This window comes from Lucilia sericata, unplaced genomic scaffold, assembly GCF_015586225.1.
Source record: "Lucilia sericata isolate MDLA Ls3-8-SP2 unplaced genomic scaffold, ASM1558622v1 Contig000426F_arrow, whole genome shotgun sequence".
NCBI lineage: Eukaryota > Metazoa > Arthropoda > Insecta > Diptera > Calliphoridae > Lucilia > Lucilia sericata.
This window is the reverse complement of record NW_023994441.1, coordinates 277,963-294,718: the sequence shown is the minus strand read 5'-3', so window position 1 is coordinate 294,718 and position 16,756 is coordinate 277,963. Positions and strand designations below refer to the sequence as shown.

Sequence of the window (16,756 nt, the reverse complement as noted above, 5' to 3'; positions counted from 1 at the left end):
AACTAACTAACTAACTAACGAACTAACTAACTAACTAACTAACTAACTACTAACTAACTAACTAACTACTAACTAACTAACTAACTAACTAACTAACTAACTACTAACTAACTAACTAACTACTAACTACTAACTAACTAACTAACTAACTAACTAACTAACTACTAACTAACTAACTAACTAACTAACTAACTAACTAACTAACTAACTAACTAACTAACTAACTAACTAACTATAAACAAGTACCAATTGCTTTTAAAAAGCACTAAATTTGTATTTAAGAAAACCAACACTGTTGACAAACTTAAAGCTCTTTTGTATCTGACATTCAAATGTTTTTGTTGTAAAGTCCTACATTTAACAACGCTGTGTTGTGTGGCCGACTGTCAAAATAAGTAGTATTATGACTTGTTGTTTGTATGATTTTTGTTGTTGTTGCCCCTTGCTTTTTGACACAAATGAACAACTTGCGCCGTGAGAATAAAAACATAAAAATATCTATTAAAATAAAAAGCGAAAATAGAAAAAAACAGCAACAACAAAACTCACGCAGTTGGGAGAATCTTAAGAAAGAAAGAAAGAAGGAATTATTATTATTAAATGCTGCCGTTATTGAAAGAATTTGTTGTGTGAATTTTTAGTGTTTGTCTAGTAGTTCGTTGGTACAAATCATCGACTCTCGTCCGTGTCTCGTGTTGTCTGGTGACGATAAATCGAACGTTAAACGTGTGTGTTTGTTGTTTTTTGTGTTATTTATTTTTGTTATTGTTGTTGTTGTTATTAAAGTATGTTTAAAGCAAAATTAATAAATAAATTAAAGTGAATATTGTTGTTGTTGTGACTTTTATAAGATTTACGGTATTATCTAAAAAAAATACAACAACAATTATAATAAGAGAAAAGAAAAATAAAGCGGCCGACGACACTTGTTTAGCATTCTTTACTTATTGGAATTATTGCCGCATACACTGAATACACACATACACACCCGCACACGCTTTTAAACGGGTGAAATAAAAAGAAAAATTATTTAAGTTTTTATTGAAATTGTAGAAATATTAGAAAAAAGTGTTTAATATTAAAGGAATTTAAGAAAATTTTATTTAGCAGCTGAAAAAAATTAGTTACTAAAAAAAGAAATTTGCAAAAAGAGCAAAACAAAAGTTTATTTATCTCCACTCTCTCTCTCTGCTCCCCCTCAGCAAAAAAACTAAGAAAAAATAAAGTGCGTGAATTGTTTTTGCTTTTGGCATTTACTTATTTGTTGTAAAATTAGTAGCAATAGTTTAAATTGTTGTTTATCCTTTAGCTTTATAAATAAATTAATTTCTTTAATTAAAATATTAATATTAAAATTAATCTCTAAAATAGTGTAGTCTTAATTTAAATAAAAATAAATTCTCTAAAGTCTAGGTGTGGTAAATGTGTACATTTTTTCCCGTTTATTTGTGCCCAGAGTTTAAAATCCAAAAAAATCTATCTAATAAATTATTATTAATAATAATAAAAATTGTGTTTAAAAAAAAAGATGAATCAACAGAGTGTTTAAAAAAACAGCAAACATCACATTACTAAAAATTATTAGCATTATTAAACGAACACTTGACGTCGACGTTAGTCTCAGTAGCAGCATCAGTTAACCGCAAAACCAGTAACAAACAAAAACAACAGTTAATAAACAAAAACGCCAAAAACAAAGCTACCAAAAGACAACAAAAACAATTTACTTATTACAATGGCAGCGGGCGTTTGTGCAACCACAAGTATCCGCATGTTAATGCGGCATTCAAGGGATTTTACACTTTACACGCGTCGCAGCCCTGGTCTACGCATTCTGCCAGTAACAACAACTATAAGTGTGGTAAGTTGTAAGAGAGAGAATTGGTTTTTTGATTTTGTTTTTATTTTGATTTTTTTTATTATTTATTTATACATAAATGTGTATAAATATTGTTACTTTTATATACCAAAACATATTGTACATAACTACATACATATGTACATATAAATATATAAAATATGTAGGAATGTGTACATTAATATGGACTTAACACATGTTTAACTAAATTTATCAACATTATTCTTTCTTTATATGATTTTTTTATAAAAAAAAAACATTAACCTCATGCGTGGTAAGCATAAAGACAAAAAAGTTTTATTACAACAACAATATGAAAAAAAAAACATATTCAAAGTACTCAATTTACTAACTCTGTCTTTTCATAAATGGAGACCAAAAATGTGTTTATAAGAAAAAACTCCCGGTTAAATTAAAATGCTACAAATTATTATGCAAGAATTTTGATAACAAAATTCTAATAATTTCAACTTAAATTGAATATTCAGAAGATTTCACTTTGTACAATTTTTGGGTGTATAACTTAAAAATTGCGGTATTCACAAAATATGGCGTATCTTTTGAAAGCGGAAAATAGAATACAAAATAAATATACAAATTGGAAACCACACCATCTCATCCAGCAGCATCTTACATATCTAGGAGTAGTTATAGACGATAAGCTAAATTTCAGACTATATATAGACTAGACTATAGACTAGGACTATAGACTATACTATAGACTAGACTATAGGACTATACTATAGACTAGACTATAGACTATACTATAGACTATACTATAGACTATACTATAGACTAGACTATAGACTAGACTATAGACTAGACTATAGACTAGACTTATAGACTAGACTATAGACTAGACTATAGACTAGACTATAGACTAGACTATAGACTAGACTATAGACTAGACTATAGACTAGACTATAGACTAGACTATAGACTAGACTATAGACTAGACTATAGACTAGACTATAGACTAGACTATAGACTAGACTATAGACTAGACTATAGACTAGACTATAGACTAGACTATAGACTAGACTATAGACTAGACTATAGACTAGACTATAGACTAGACTTAGACTAGACTATAGACTAGACTATAGACTAGACTATAGACTAGACTATAGACTAGACTATAGACTAGACTATAGACTAGACTAGACTAGACTATAGACTATAGACTATAGACTATAGACTAGACTATAGACTAGACTATAGACTATAGACTATAGACTATGATAGACTATAGACTAGACTATAGACTAGACTATAGACTAGACTATAGACTAGACTATAGACTAGACTATAGACTAGACTATAGACTAGACTATAGACTATGACTATAGACTAGACTATAGACTAGACTATAGACTATAGACTAGACTATAGACTAGACTATAGACTAGACTATAGACTAGACTATAGACTAGACTATAGACTAGACTATAGACTAGACTATAGACTAGACTATAGACTAGACTATAGACTAGACTATAGACTAGACTATAGACTAGACTATAGACTAGACTATAGACTAGACTATAGACTAGACTATAGACTAGACTATAGACTAGACTATAGACTAGACTATAGACTAGACTATAGACTAGACTATAGACTAGACTATAGACTAGACTATAGACTAGACTATAGACTAGACTATAGACTAGACTATAGACTAGACTATAGACTAGACTATAGACTAGACTATAGACTAGACTATAGACTAGACTATAGACTAGACTATAGACTAGACTATAGACTAGACTATAGACTAGACTATAGACTAGACTATAGACTAGACTATAGACTAGACTATAGACTAGACTATAGACTAGACTATAGACTAGACTATAGACTAGACTATAGACTAGACTATAGACTAGACTATAGACTAGACTATAGACTAGACTATAGACTAGACTATAGACTATAGACTAGACTATAGACTAGACTATAGACTAGACTATAGACTAGACTATAGACTAGACTATAGACTAGACTATAGACTAGACTATAGACTAGACTATAGACTAGACTATAGACTAGACTATAGACTAGACTATAGACTAGACTATAGACTAGACTATAGACTAGACTATAGACTAGACTATAGACTAGACTATAGACTAGACTATAGACTAGACTATAGACTAGACTATAGACTAGACTATAGACTAGACTATAGACTAGACTATAGACTAGACTATAGACTAGACTATAGACTAGACTATAGACTAGACTAGACTAGACTATAGACTAGACTATAGACTAGACTATAGACTAGACTATAGACTAGACTATAGACTAGACTATAGACTAGACTATAGACTAGACTATAGACTAGACTATAGACTAGACTATAGACTAGACTATAGACTAGACTATAGACTAGACTATAGACTAGACTATAGACTAGACTATAGACTAGACTATAGACTAGACTATAGACTAGACTATAGACTAGACTATAGACTAGACTATAGACTAGACTATAGACTAGACTATAGACTAGACTATAGACTAGACTATAGACTAGACTATAGACTAGACTATAGACTAGACTATAGACTAGACTATAGACTAGACTATAGACTAGACTATAGACTAGACTATAGACTAGACTATAGACTAGACTATAGACTAGACTATAGACTAGACTATAGACTATAGACTAGACTATAGACTGACTATAGACTAGAATATAGACTAGACTATAGACTAGACTATAGACTAGACTAGGACTAGACTATAGGACTAGACTATTAGGACTATAGACTATAGACTAGACTATAGACTAGACTAAGACTAGACTATAGACTAGACTATAGACTAGACTATAGACTAGACTATAGACTAGACTATAGACTAGACTATAGACTAGACTATAGACTAGACTATAGACTAGACTATAGACTAGACTATAGACTAGACTATAGACTAGGACTATAGACTAGACTATAGACTAGACTATAGACTAGACTATAGACTAGACTATAGACTAGACTATAGACTAGACTATAGACTAGACTATAGACTAGACTATAGACTAGACTATAGACTAGACTATAGACTAGACTATAGACTAGACATAGACTAGACTATAGACTAGACTATAGACTAGACTATAGACTAGACTATAGACTATAGACTACTAGAGACTAGACTATAGACTAGACTAGAGATAGACTATGACTAGACTATAGACTAGACTATAGACTAGACTATAGGACTAGACTAGACTAGACTATAGACTAGACTATAGACTAGACTATAGACTAGACTATAGACTAGACTATAGACTAGACTATAGACTAGACTATAGACTAGACTATAGACTAGACTATAGACTAGACTATAGACTAGACTATAGACTAGACTATAGACTAGACTATAGACTAGACTATAGACTAGACTATAGACTAGACTATAGACTAGACTATAGACTAGACTATAGACTAGACTATAGACTAGACTATAGACTAGACTATAGACTAGACTATAGACTAGACTATAGACTAGACTATAGACTAGACTATAGACTAGACTATAGACTAGACTATAGACTAGACTATAGACTAGACTATAGACTAGACTATAGACTAGACTATAGACTAGACTATAGACTAGACTATAGACTAGACTATAGACTAGACTATAGACTAGACTATAGACTAGACTATAGACTAGACTGTAGACTAGACTATAGACTAGACTATAGACTAGATTATAGACTAGACTATAGACTAGACTATAGACTAGACTATAGACTAGACTATAGACTAGACTATGGACTAGACAACTAATACAGATCATTATTAGAAATGCAACTCTTAGCAATATCAAATCAATGTAAAAATAATTTAAAAACTGCAATAATAGTCAAAGTTACAAATATTTATTGACGCAATTTAAAAAAAATAAAATGTCTCAAAAGAGGTGTGATGTCTGGTCTAACTTTACTTAAAAAAAGGAAAAATTGCTCGTTTTTAATTTAAAATAAAACCGTTAAAAGTATCGAGTAGTATTGAGTACCCAAACGAAAAGTATTGAGTAGTATGAGTAATCAAAAGTATTAGAATATTACAGCACTAAACAACACTTTGCGCTTTAAAAAACTAATCTTCATTCATTTTACAAATTAAACGTCATCGTTATTTTTATTTACTTATTTTATTTACATTTCTGAAAATACATACTTAATTGCAAACAACTTCAACTTTTAATCGCCCAAGTTACAACTTATTTCAAAAAGCTCCTTTTGTTAGCTTTTAAACAACAAATTTCAATAAACTATTAGTCTATTTGCTCTGATACATCGAGAATTCTTTTTTAACTTTGAAATTTTAAGAATATTTATTAAAAAACAACTTTAGTAAATTTCTTGTTTATAGATTATTGTTATAACTTCTTTTTGTTTTGTTTCCAAATTTCGCTATTTAATAACAGGTTTTAATTTATTGTTTATATACAATTATTAACAATTTTATAAACAGGCTGCTGTTTATTAACAATAGATTTGTGGGATATGAAAGAATTTTATTTTTAAAGTTTTTTTTTTTATAGAATCTTGCCAGACAGACACGTGAACTATTTGACAATTATTTTTTTTTTTAATTTAAAAATTATGTTATTGTTTTTTTTTTTTTTAATGGCTCATAAATTAAATCTTTTTGCAATTATTTCTCTTTTGGATTTAAATTGGTTTATAAAACCGCAATAAACTTGAACTATTTTGTGAATTTCTTTCCAATTTGTTGTTGTTTTTGTGTGTTTAAAAACTCTTGCAAAATAAAACGAGTAGAGTCCTAAAGTATATTGGGTTGGGGAAAAGTAAATTCAAATTAACTATGTACTGGTTGCAACCAATAAGAACATAGCTGCACTTCTTCTAATCGTAATATGGAATCACTAAATCATCCGATATGCAGCCGTTGTACTAGAGTTTGGCCTTCCTGGTCTTTAATTAGAAACAAACTTTTTTAAAAACTTTAAAATCTATTTACATTTTAAACTTAACGATCATACTTTTTCTCTTCACCAACACTTTTCCATTTTTGCTTTTGCTCAAACATTCTTTCATATAATTATGCTTTTTGGCCTAATGCCAAAACAGATATTATTTTTAATTTTTCTTGTTATTGTTTTTTTGTTTTTGCATTTTCAATCTTATTCTCTTCATTAAGTGTTAAAAATATTCCCATTGTTGGTTAAAATTATTAGATGCCAAGACCCTTTGCTCCTGTGATTTATTGTTTGAATTTTAAATTGTTATTGGCTCAATGATAAATGTTATAACCAAAAAAACTTTTTCCATATTATGTTCTAATACTAAGATTAGTAGTACAAGATTTTATTAAAGGAACTAGAGGTAAGAGTGGCTTGTATTAGGGATTAAATGACTATTTTAAAATAAATTAGAAATTAATTTTGTAGAATTTTAGGCACAAAATTGATAGAAGAAAAAAAAACTTTATTAAAATAATTAATTATCTAGAGGGATTGCCAGCAAGAAGTACGAATGGATCATCATAAAATTTAATGATGATTTAATAATGATGACCAACTTTTGTGGGTAGCTTCCAATTTAGCAAGAACACTCGTAGGATAATCTTGTAATTCCTTCGCATGAATGAGACTCTTTGATCAATAATAAGACTCTTTAATCATGATAAAGACTTCCATCAAGATATCTAAATCGGTGCTCTTGTATATGAGAGTATTCTCGTAGAAGGTGTCAAGAGAATTTTCCCGAATGTCCTCATTCTAACCAACGCATATTGACTTGATAAAGTGCTTTCTGGTTTCGGAAAGTGAGGGAATATAACCTTAATATGTTGGAGTTGGGAACCTTCATAAACGCAAGACTATAAAAGCAGATATTAATGCTCGTTTTCTCGAAATTAGATTAACGATTTCGCAGCTATATCGATGACGTAACTTTCAGCCTGGAATCCGCTTAGAGAAACCTATGTTATCAGTACCCGTAATAGTTTCATAGCTTTTGGTTTCTGAGGAAATCAAGCAGTACCATTCAAATTTGATCATTATTAAGCCTTCTATCAAGATAAAACCGTCTGTGTCTGTAGAATGGCATATTAAAGAAGAACGTATTCTTCTTCATCTGAAGAATTTCTGCATTAACTGTTAGCTGGAGGCTTATCTTACATGCATCCAAGTATTTAGTTCCCAGATATTAAAAAGTAATCTATAACCAACATCTTGCAATCGCTAATCGAGATTCTATTCTGTAAGCAACAAACTCATATCATCTTCAATATTTTGGAAGTGGTAATAATGGATCAGCTGGTTTCTGTAATTTGTGTTGCCTATTCCGGGGTCAGGGTTATACATATAAATATCGTTCTGAGACACAGTTTCATCTAAGGACAATCTATTAATTCACCCCGAATGCATATAGACCTGACAAAGTGCTGTCTGATTTTAAAAAGGGAATGAATAGAATTCAAAAGACGTTTCGATCTTAATATGTTAGAGTTTAGAATCTTCATAAATGCAAAACTCAATGTCTTTTTCTCTAGATTTAATTACTCAGACCGACAAATTTGTAACCCAGCGACCATAGTATACATTTTGAAAGTATTAAGCTGCGCTGAATCCCAATCGAGATATTATGTTCTGAAGTTTAAAGAAACGCCATTTTTTGCCACTTTTTTGAGACGTTATAACAGCGCCAAGACAACTTATTTTTATAATGTTGTATGCCATCTGAAAGTCCATTCTGTCATCTTTAAAATAAACATTTAAGAAGGAAGTCAATTGTCACTCGATAGATTAGAAATCTAGTCCAAATCTAGGCAACGAAAAGCTCTTACTCTCTAGATTACTTGAAGGCAGTAATGTGACGATTTTCTTCGCACTCGGTTTCAAAGTGACCTCAGTTTTTACTCTCGTTTAGAGCCCAGCAGGTGGTTAGATGTTAGTGTAAATGACTTTCATTTTCGGATGCATTTACTCCCTGTCGAATTGATACTCTCAAAGTCAACACAATATCACATAGCAGTACTTCTGTGAACTATTCGTTTCCTGCATTATTTAAGTGCTTTAGAGTAATGCAGAGGTATGTGTATACAGAAAACTTTAGTAATAAGTAATAAGGTGTCATTACCAAGTATTAACTTAATATTTTTGTGGTCTATTTCTTCACCAAAGTGATGTTAAAGTTTAAAAATTATTAAACAACTCTTACAGAAAGAAAAAAACCAAAAAAAAAAAAAACTTTACCTCCAACAATCCTGTCACGCAATCATAATCTATCATCGTTCATACATATTTCATTTATGCTGCACTTTCAATTTCCATATCGAAAATCAATCAAATATTTGAAGTGAATGTTATAAAACCATTGACAGTTGTCATTCATGTCATTTATTCTTCATCTTACTACACAAGTGACAATTACAGCTGTCATTTATCACATTTATGCAGTGTGGTTGTTAGTCATAGTTTTTTCGTATGAATTTATTGCATCTATTAATAAATATTTATATTAAGAGGAAAAACAACTATAAAAATATACATGAACGGAAAGTGTATGATTATTATTAATTTTCTATTGAGAACAAATAAATTACTCAATAAATGTACGGAATAAATTATTAAAATTTTATAAAGCTTGCAGATGTATACAAATGTTCTTTGAAAGTGAATGATTTTTTGCATTTCATTTAATAAACCTCTACTTATTAAAAATAATTATGAAAGGTTAATGTTCTGTTAAGTTGGGTGCTATAAAAAGTCTCAATTAAAACATGCGTTTTAATATCAACCACTAAGTGGTTATGTTGCAATATTTCATAACTTAGATATGAAAAGAAAAAATTCTGGGAATTAAGATTATTTCATGACATAAATAGTGTGAGATTATCGGAAAGCTTAGTAGCTTTACTGCGGTTATAACGCGGAAATTGTTATTTTTAATCAAGATATTTAATAAGACCTTGTGAAGGCCAAGTGGTCACATACAATTATTTTTTTTTTCTATTTGGGCGATATTGTGAATCCGATACTTCCAACAAATTTGATTAGATTTGTTAGTGACAATTTTTTGGATTTGTCTAGATAATGAGAGAGTCTTGTTCGAAGATATCATAGTCGGCGCTTTTGAGAGTAGAGTAGAGCAATCCAATAGAAGGTATTGCACCGATACTTCTTCACTAAATCACCGATTTAGCAGAAATTTATGCTCTACACAGAGGAAAAAAAAGCTCAAAATGCGTTGTAAATAGTGAGCTTATCACGTTTGTTAACATTTAGACAACGAATGTGCATAAAGTTTAGATTGTGACAACGAATTGTTGTCACAATGTATATACTTGACAACGGATGTTATTGAAAAATTTGGTGTCAATATGGTACCAGGCGTGTAAAGTATTTGGGTCTTCTATTCAAATTTTTCTTTAAAACTTTACCATCCAAATGAAATTGTTTGAATTCTGGCATTTTAAATTCTAGGGTAAAAAGTACGAATTTGATATATTGATACATAGTACTCCAAGTGCTGATATCATAATATCTCTTTCGTTGGAAGTAATTTGTTTTGAAACATTGTAATCATATGCAACTACATATTTTGGCTCCCATATTATTGAGACATATTATTGACAAGTATTATGTTTAAGGCAAAGTTCCATAAGAGTGGATATATGTTTGACACCATATTGCTGAGGTCCTCAACTAAGAACTTGCCTTGATCTAGACACATACAAACTAGAGTTAATGGTTTTGCTGGTCTCTACAATTTTTGTCTAATTCATGGTTTTTAGCACTTATTTCCTTAAAGTTTCTACTATATATTCATAATATTTATGACATCTACTTAATCCTTTCCTATCAAGTTTCCCGCATTCCTTAATGTCGATGCAGTGATAGTTATAATATTATATAAGTTCCTTATAAAATGAGAAGAGTTCCGATGAAATAACAAAAGGTTCCAATAAAGCAATGTCAGAACTTCTGCTTAACCTCTACCTCTCTAAACTTCGAGCACCATATGTGAAGGAATATGCCGAACGAATATATACGAGAACGTTAAAGTTTTAACTTGTCTAAGTAGTTCCATTTTTAATGTCATGGAGGAAAACTCTTAATGATTTGTATTTCAATTTAAAGTCGAAGGCTTTCACGGTGGCACTATTTCAACCATATGGTAAACTAGAGCAGGTAGCAAATTTTCTACATGGCTTTGCCGGACTATATACAAGCATTTTGCTTGAGTACTTGAGCTATTTATTTTCTGATCATAGCTGCCTCGTTGCGTAATTTCCGAGATAAAAATATTTACATCACTTTCGTTACAATTAAGATTCGGCAACGGTACCTAGAGACGTAATCGTTAAACCATAGACAAGTTCTAACTAACAGAAAACACACTATATTAAATCGTATATGAACAGATCCAATCTTAAACATACACTAGGTTAGGTTATTGAGGCAGTCGGCCATTTGACCGACTCACTTGGGTCCTAATGGTCCCGTTGTGATAAGATAAACATACACTAACAAAGAAGGGAATTGCTATGATCTCATCTGTATCTACATACATATATCGGTATCTTCTTATTCAACATTTTGAGTATATGGTATGGCAAGGTCCATATACCCCTGACACATTCCGTATCTCATCCACAGTCACTCCTCTTAAGGCTGTTGGCTTGTCTGTTTGTTATACCGAAATGAATATAATTTCACCGTGCGTCAAACTTTCCCACATTTTGGCTCTAACCACAGGTACCTCTCCAATGACTGGCACAAGGCAAAGTCTGAAACTCTGCCCTACATCGCAGGTTCTTGGGTTGGTTCCCAGATCAAATGATCCCAATTCATAATACTCATTTAGTTAAGAATGTTTTTGTCATAAAGAGATGAGTTTTTGATAAATTATATATGTATTTGTGTTTTTAATGCTAATGTGTATGTATGGTTGGTTGTTTAACGTGGTAGTTCACTGCACGCGAACTGTCAAGTAGACTCGAAGAGACTCCGTTTTGACCGGATCACTCCACTCGTCAGATGTGGTATTTATAGTATTAGATCCAGCCTGTACCTGTGAGAAATAAGATGATATCATTAAGCTTAGACTCAGATATCTTACCAAGGTTAGGTATGAAGTAACTGCCAAGGAAGCGGTTTCTCTTTACGGCCAGAGCAAGCCGACTTGCATGTCTGCCTATAACCCCAGTGTCCTGTTATTACTGTTATCAACCTCAATATGTCCCGCCTACTTCAGTTTATAAGGTGTCTTGTGCGTTTCTCATTGAACGAGGGCCACAATAACTTGGCCCCTTTACATGTGTCTAAGTTATTCCATTTTCAGCATTTTGAAGAAAGAATCTCAGGATACTGCTCTTGATAAAACCTAAGGGAGTTGCTACTGAAACGGCATTGAAAATATCAAGAGCAGATCCCGTTCTGGCAAGCTCATGTGTATGTATACTAGCAAATGTTTTTTTTAATTAACTTTTGAAATCAAGTACGAATCGAGCTCAAATCAAGCCCATTTTGGAATTAATCCAATCTTTAACATTCAGAAATCAATCTTATGTTGATCACAAATTAAGAATACATTTGTGGTTAAAGCAATTCGAAGATTCACAAAATAAGTAGATCACTTTGTCCCAAAAATACCTTTAGTTACTTAACGAACCCGTATTTTTTTTATCAAGTATAAATTAAGTTATATTTTACTTCACTTACCGTACTTCTGAAACTGTTTCGGATTGATTTGAGTACGGATTACTAAATTCCTTTTATGAGTGTAACCACCTGCTATATTATGCACAAAATATGTTGATTAGTCATTTCATTTGTTTGTCCAAGACCATGCTATGCTACTCTCACATTCCTTTATACATTTGCCTATGTATATTCCCTGGAGTCTGTATTAATTATAATTTCACATTATTCTACAGAACAAAAGATCACAAAGCAATTAAGCCAAAGTAGGTGAATTTATCTTTGACGTCACTACAGCAAATAACATCTCTTTCAGTCTTAAGTAAACAGAAAACAAGTCTAGTATGTACCACTTAAACTATTTAACCAATTTTGTGATTTTGCATAAACAACTTCTAAAGATGTTCAACATACATATGGGCAATTCCATACGATTGTATGTGACATTCGCACGCCTTCAGAGTGGTATAGATTTTGTAAAATTAGGAGTACTTGGAAAACAATTTTGTCATTCTGTTCCATTTAAAGAATACTATATTTGCAAAAGAAACCATCCCATTCGGAACCTTGTTTTCCAAAATATGGATTAAAATATGGCGTGACAAAAAACGGAAGTGTTTTCAAAGTACATGTAAATATTTACGAAAATCTGCGAAAAAAAGAAATTAATGTAATTTTATAATGAACATATTTAAATATCGTACGTGACACATCGTGTGTGACAGATTTTTCTCCTAATTTTTTTTAGGTTATAAAATATATATTTTGGAAATATATGCATACACACACTTCAACAAATCAAAAGGAGTAGGAAAGTGCAGTCGGACATGGCCGACCTATATACATGTTTAAGCAATTTATAGATAAAAATAAAAAAACTGGAGTTATATGGCGACTAGGGTCAAATATGGACCGATCCTCATAAAATTCTAGGGTGTGATTTTAATTCATATAAAACTTATTTGTGCCAAATTTTATCATAATACTAGTGATTAGAGGTGAGTTACGGACGTTTAAGTGTTTTTCTGAAATTCAACTTTGAATGGAACTAGGGTCAAATGAGGTTAAATCATTATGAAAATCGGCATAACGGTTTAGACTTATAAACATTTTAGATCTGCCGATTTTTGAAGGGATAGTATTATAATATAAAAATAGACCGATTTCAAAAATTTTCAACAGTCTTCGTCTTTGGTGCTACAAAAGATCATATACCAAATTTTGTTGAATTATCTTTAAAAATGCAGAAGTTATAAGTGTTTTATTTTTTCAGTCGTGGTTTACCTTTTCATGGAATTGCCCATATACGAACAAAATAAACACACATACCCCCCATATGGCTCAGTATATCTTAGATACAAAATACAACTACAACATTTGTATTTTTACAAATAAAATATAAATAAACATTCATTTTGTTTATACTGGTACTTATGCAAAACAAGTTTGTTTTTTTGCTTAATTTGTTTACATTTCTAAATACACAGAAGAAAAAAGATTAAATTAAATCTCTTACTATATACATTTCAAACAAACTGTTGAGATACTAAATTATAATCTAGATGAACGAGCGTGTAGAAACGTTAACACAAAAAAATGTTATTTGCTTTGCATATTAACGCAAAGTACATACAACTTGCAATAGATACTTAGAGGTTAAAGTGTTGACAATATGGATGGATGATGTATTAGAAATAAATTCTAAATAAATATTTAGAAATGAGTCATTATCTGTTGGAGAAAGTCAATTAGAAAAAAATACTTACTAGGCATTTGTTGAGTTGTTAGTAAGCAACCCAGTAAACAATATCGTCAACAAACAATAAGATATATAAATAATAAAATAACGTGTGGCACCTTCCATTTGTATGATTTAACAAATATTTTTACTCCATGTGCTGTCCAGATTTAAATAAAAATTAAGCAAAATTTTGTTTTAATTAATATGTTTTTTACATTTTTTCTATTTTTTTTGTTTATCTTTAACATTTAATTACACAAATACATAAAAAAAATGTTCCCAAATTTTCTATTTTTTTAATTTCTAATTATACTTCTAAATATAAACTTCTAATTTATACCTTCTGCAAATGACGCACGGTGTTTGAAAAAGCTTTCAAGGCCTTTATAATCATCATCTTCAAGATTTTCTTTTGTTTATTTGTTGTTGGTTTTTATACATACATTTATATTTTTCCTCGTTTGACTTTAAATATCAAAGATTTTGGAAAACATACTTTTTTCTGAGAAAAAATTCACAAAAAGAATAATATTTTTGCTTGTCATACGAAAACAATTGAATTTTTCCTCTTTGTTGTACCCTTCACCTTTGCCAGGTGGTTATATATAAGTTTGTTGTGGCGTTTGTTATATCTAATAAAAAATATAAAGTCTGTTTGTCTGTCTCCCCTCCAGGACATGTTTCCTTGATGAAGACCCAGTTTTGGTGTATAGCGATCCCGGGGTATAGACCAGTACCTCTAGTCTGCCGACACTATAAACTGGTGATATCATTTCACTCCTCGGACTTTCCTTGGGATGATTTGACATGGGGTTGAACCAGAGGGCCACATAATCTGGTACTACGCAGGACTTGTCCTGGCTGGTCAATTGGTTGAGGTTCCTTCAATATCCACATAGTGGCTGTGGTTTAAATCCAAATTAGTGGGAAGAATAAGAGGCGGTTAAAAGACTGATGCCCGGTGAAATTTATATTTCGGGATAAGTTCGGTGCTGTTGCGTCACTCCCCACCGAGGAGTGACTGTGGACCTAAGTGTTGGAAATGAGTTGGTGTTAAATGTACAATGTCAGAGAAGAGGTAGCTCAAGTACTTGAGCAAAGTGCACGTATACTGGACTGGTCATTCCAAATACGTAAATTGCCACCTGCGTGTAACATACACAATGGGGCGGTGGTGAGTCGTTACAGAAGCTCATCCAGTGGTTGAAAAAGACACGTAAAGCACTCGACATTTATTGTCTTCCCTCATCTTGGTGTGATTGCAATCCGGTGGAAAAGAGGTGCTATAAACTGGTGGAATCAAATGTATCCTCGGGCTTTCCTTGGGATTAACCAGAGAACCTGCCTTACCGGTAGCTGAGTTTCGAACTTTGTTTTGTCTCGGTTATTGGCGAGGGTACACGTGGTAGCTGTAGTTTAAACCCATAATCATGGAACGATAATATTGATTAGAAGACTGAAGCGAGGTAAAATCTTTACTTGCTTTTCTTGGGCCAGCACTCAGGCGATGATCCTTACTCATGCAGTGTATTGTATTTTAACTAGGAAAATAGTTTATGGGAAGGAGGGTAAAGGGAGTAGTGTTTGTGGACCTTCGATTTAAACCCACCCACATTGCAAGTGAAAGGAAAGACCTCTGGGGGAACGGGACGGATCCGCTCTGTAGTGCATTGTGCGATCCACTGGCCAATCGACCACAAAAGGATGTGCTTCAGATAAATGACATGTGTGTCGTATAAAAATGCGGGTGTCGGGAAGAAGTTCCCTAGGGTCGTATAGCCCCAAAATAGACTTTGAAGAACCAGCCAATACATGAGAGATTTATTCCCTTTTAGTTTGAATATAAGAGGTGTATATTAGGGATGCCAAACGGGACTGGCTTTTACAAATCCCGGGATTCGGGATTTTGAAAATTGCAATCCCGGGATCCCGGGATATTTCGGGATCCCGGGATTTTTCGGGATCCCGGGATTTTTCGGTATTTCGGGATTTTACGGGATTTCGGGATTACATGAATTTAATTATTTTATATATGAAAATCTTTAAATCATCATATTTGTAAAGAAAATTGTTTAATTTTGTGGAAATTTAACAGACAGAAGATATATTTAAATTAAAACAATCCAATTAATTCCAATTTTTAAATAAAAACTTTCAGAATTGCATAATTTCTGAAACTTTTTAAATACATACTTACTTCCTAAATAAAAATAAATATCAAGTTCCGAAATTAGACATAAGCACTTTTTAAAACCTCATACTGTTCCATGTGAACTAATAATTATAACAGATACCAATTCAATTATTCGAACATCAATTTAGAACCTATTCTTTGAAAAATATTTGGAATTTTACTCAAAATACATATTAGTTTTGGAACATATTATTATATTCGTAGTATTAATTTAAAATTTTAGGTGCATTCAGAACAAGGTAATTTACCTTTACCGGTATCATTC

General features: G+C 31.6%; 1 protein-coding gene across 14 annotated transcripts in view; it reads left to right on the top strand.

Annotated features, from left to right (window-relative positions):
• The first annotated feature begins 496 nt into the window (after positions 1-496).
• The window catches only part of LOC119604762 (calcium uniporter protein, mitochondrial), a 169,765-nt gene continuing 153,505 nt past the window's right edge, over positions 497-16,756 (top strand). For 2 of the 14 annotated variants that reach the window (XM_037957589.1, XM_037957576.1), the window contains exons 1-2: positions 558-785; positions 1,409-1,861. In XM_037957589.1, the coding sequence (XP_037813517.1) occupies positions 1,736-1,861 (126 nt within the window). In that variant the 5' untranslated portion in view covers positions 558-785; positions 1,409-1,735. The other 12 variants (XM_037957579.1, XM_037957591.1, XM_037957587.1 and 9 more) reach the window with 12 other exon arrangements.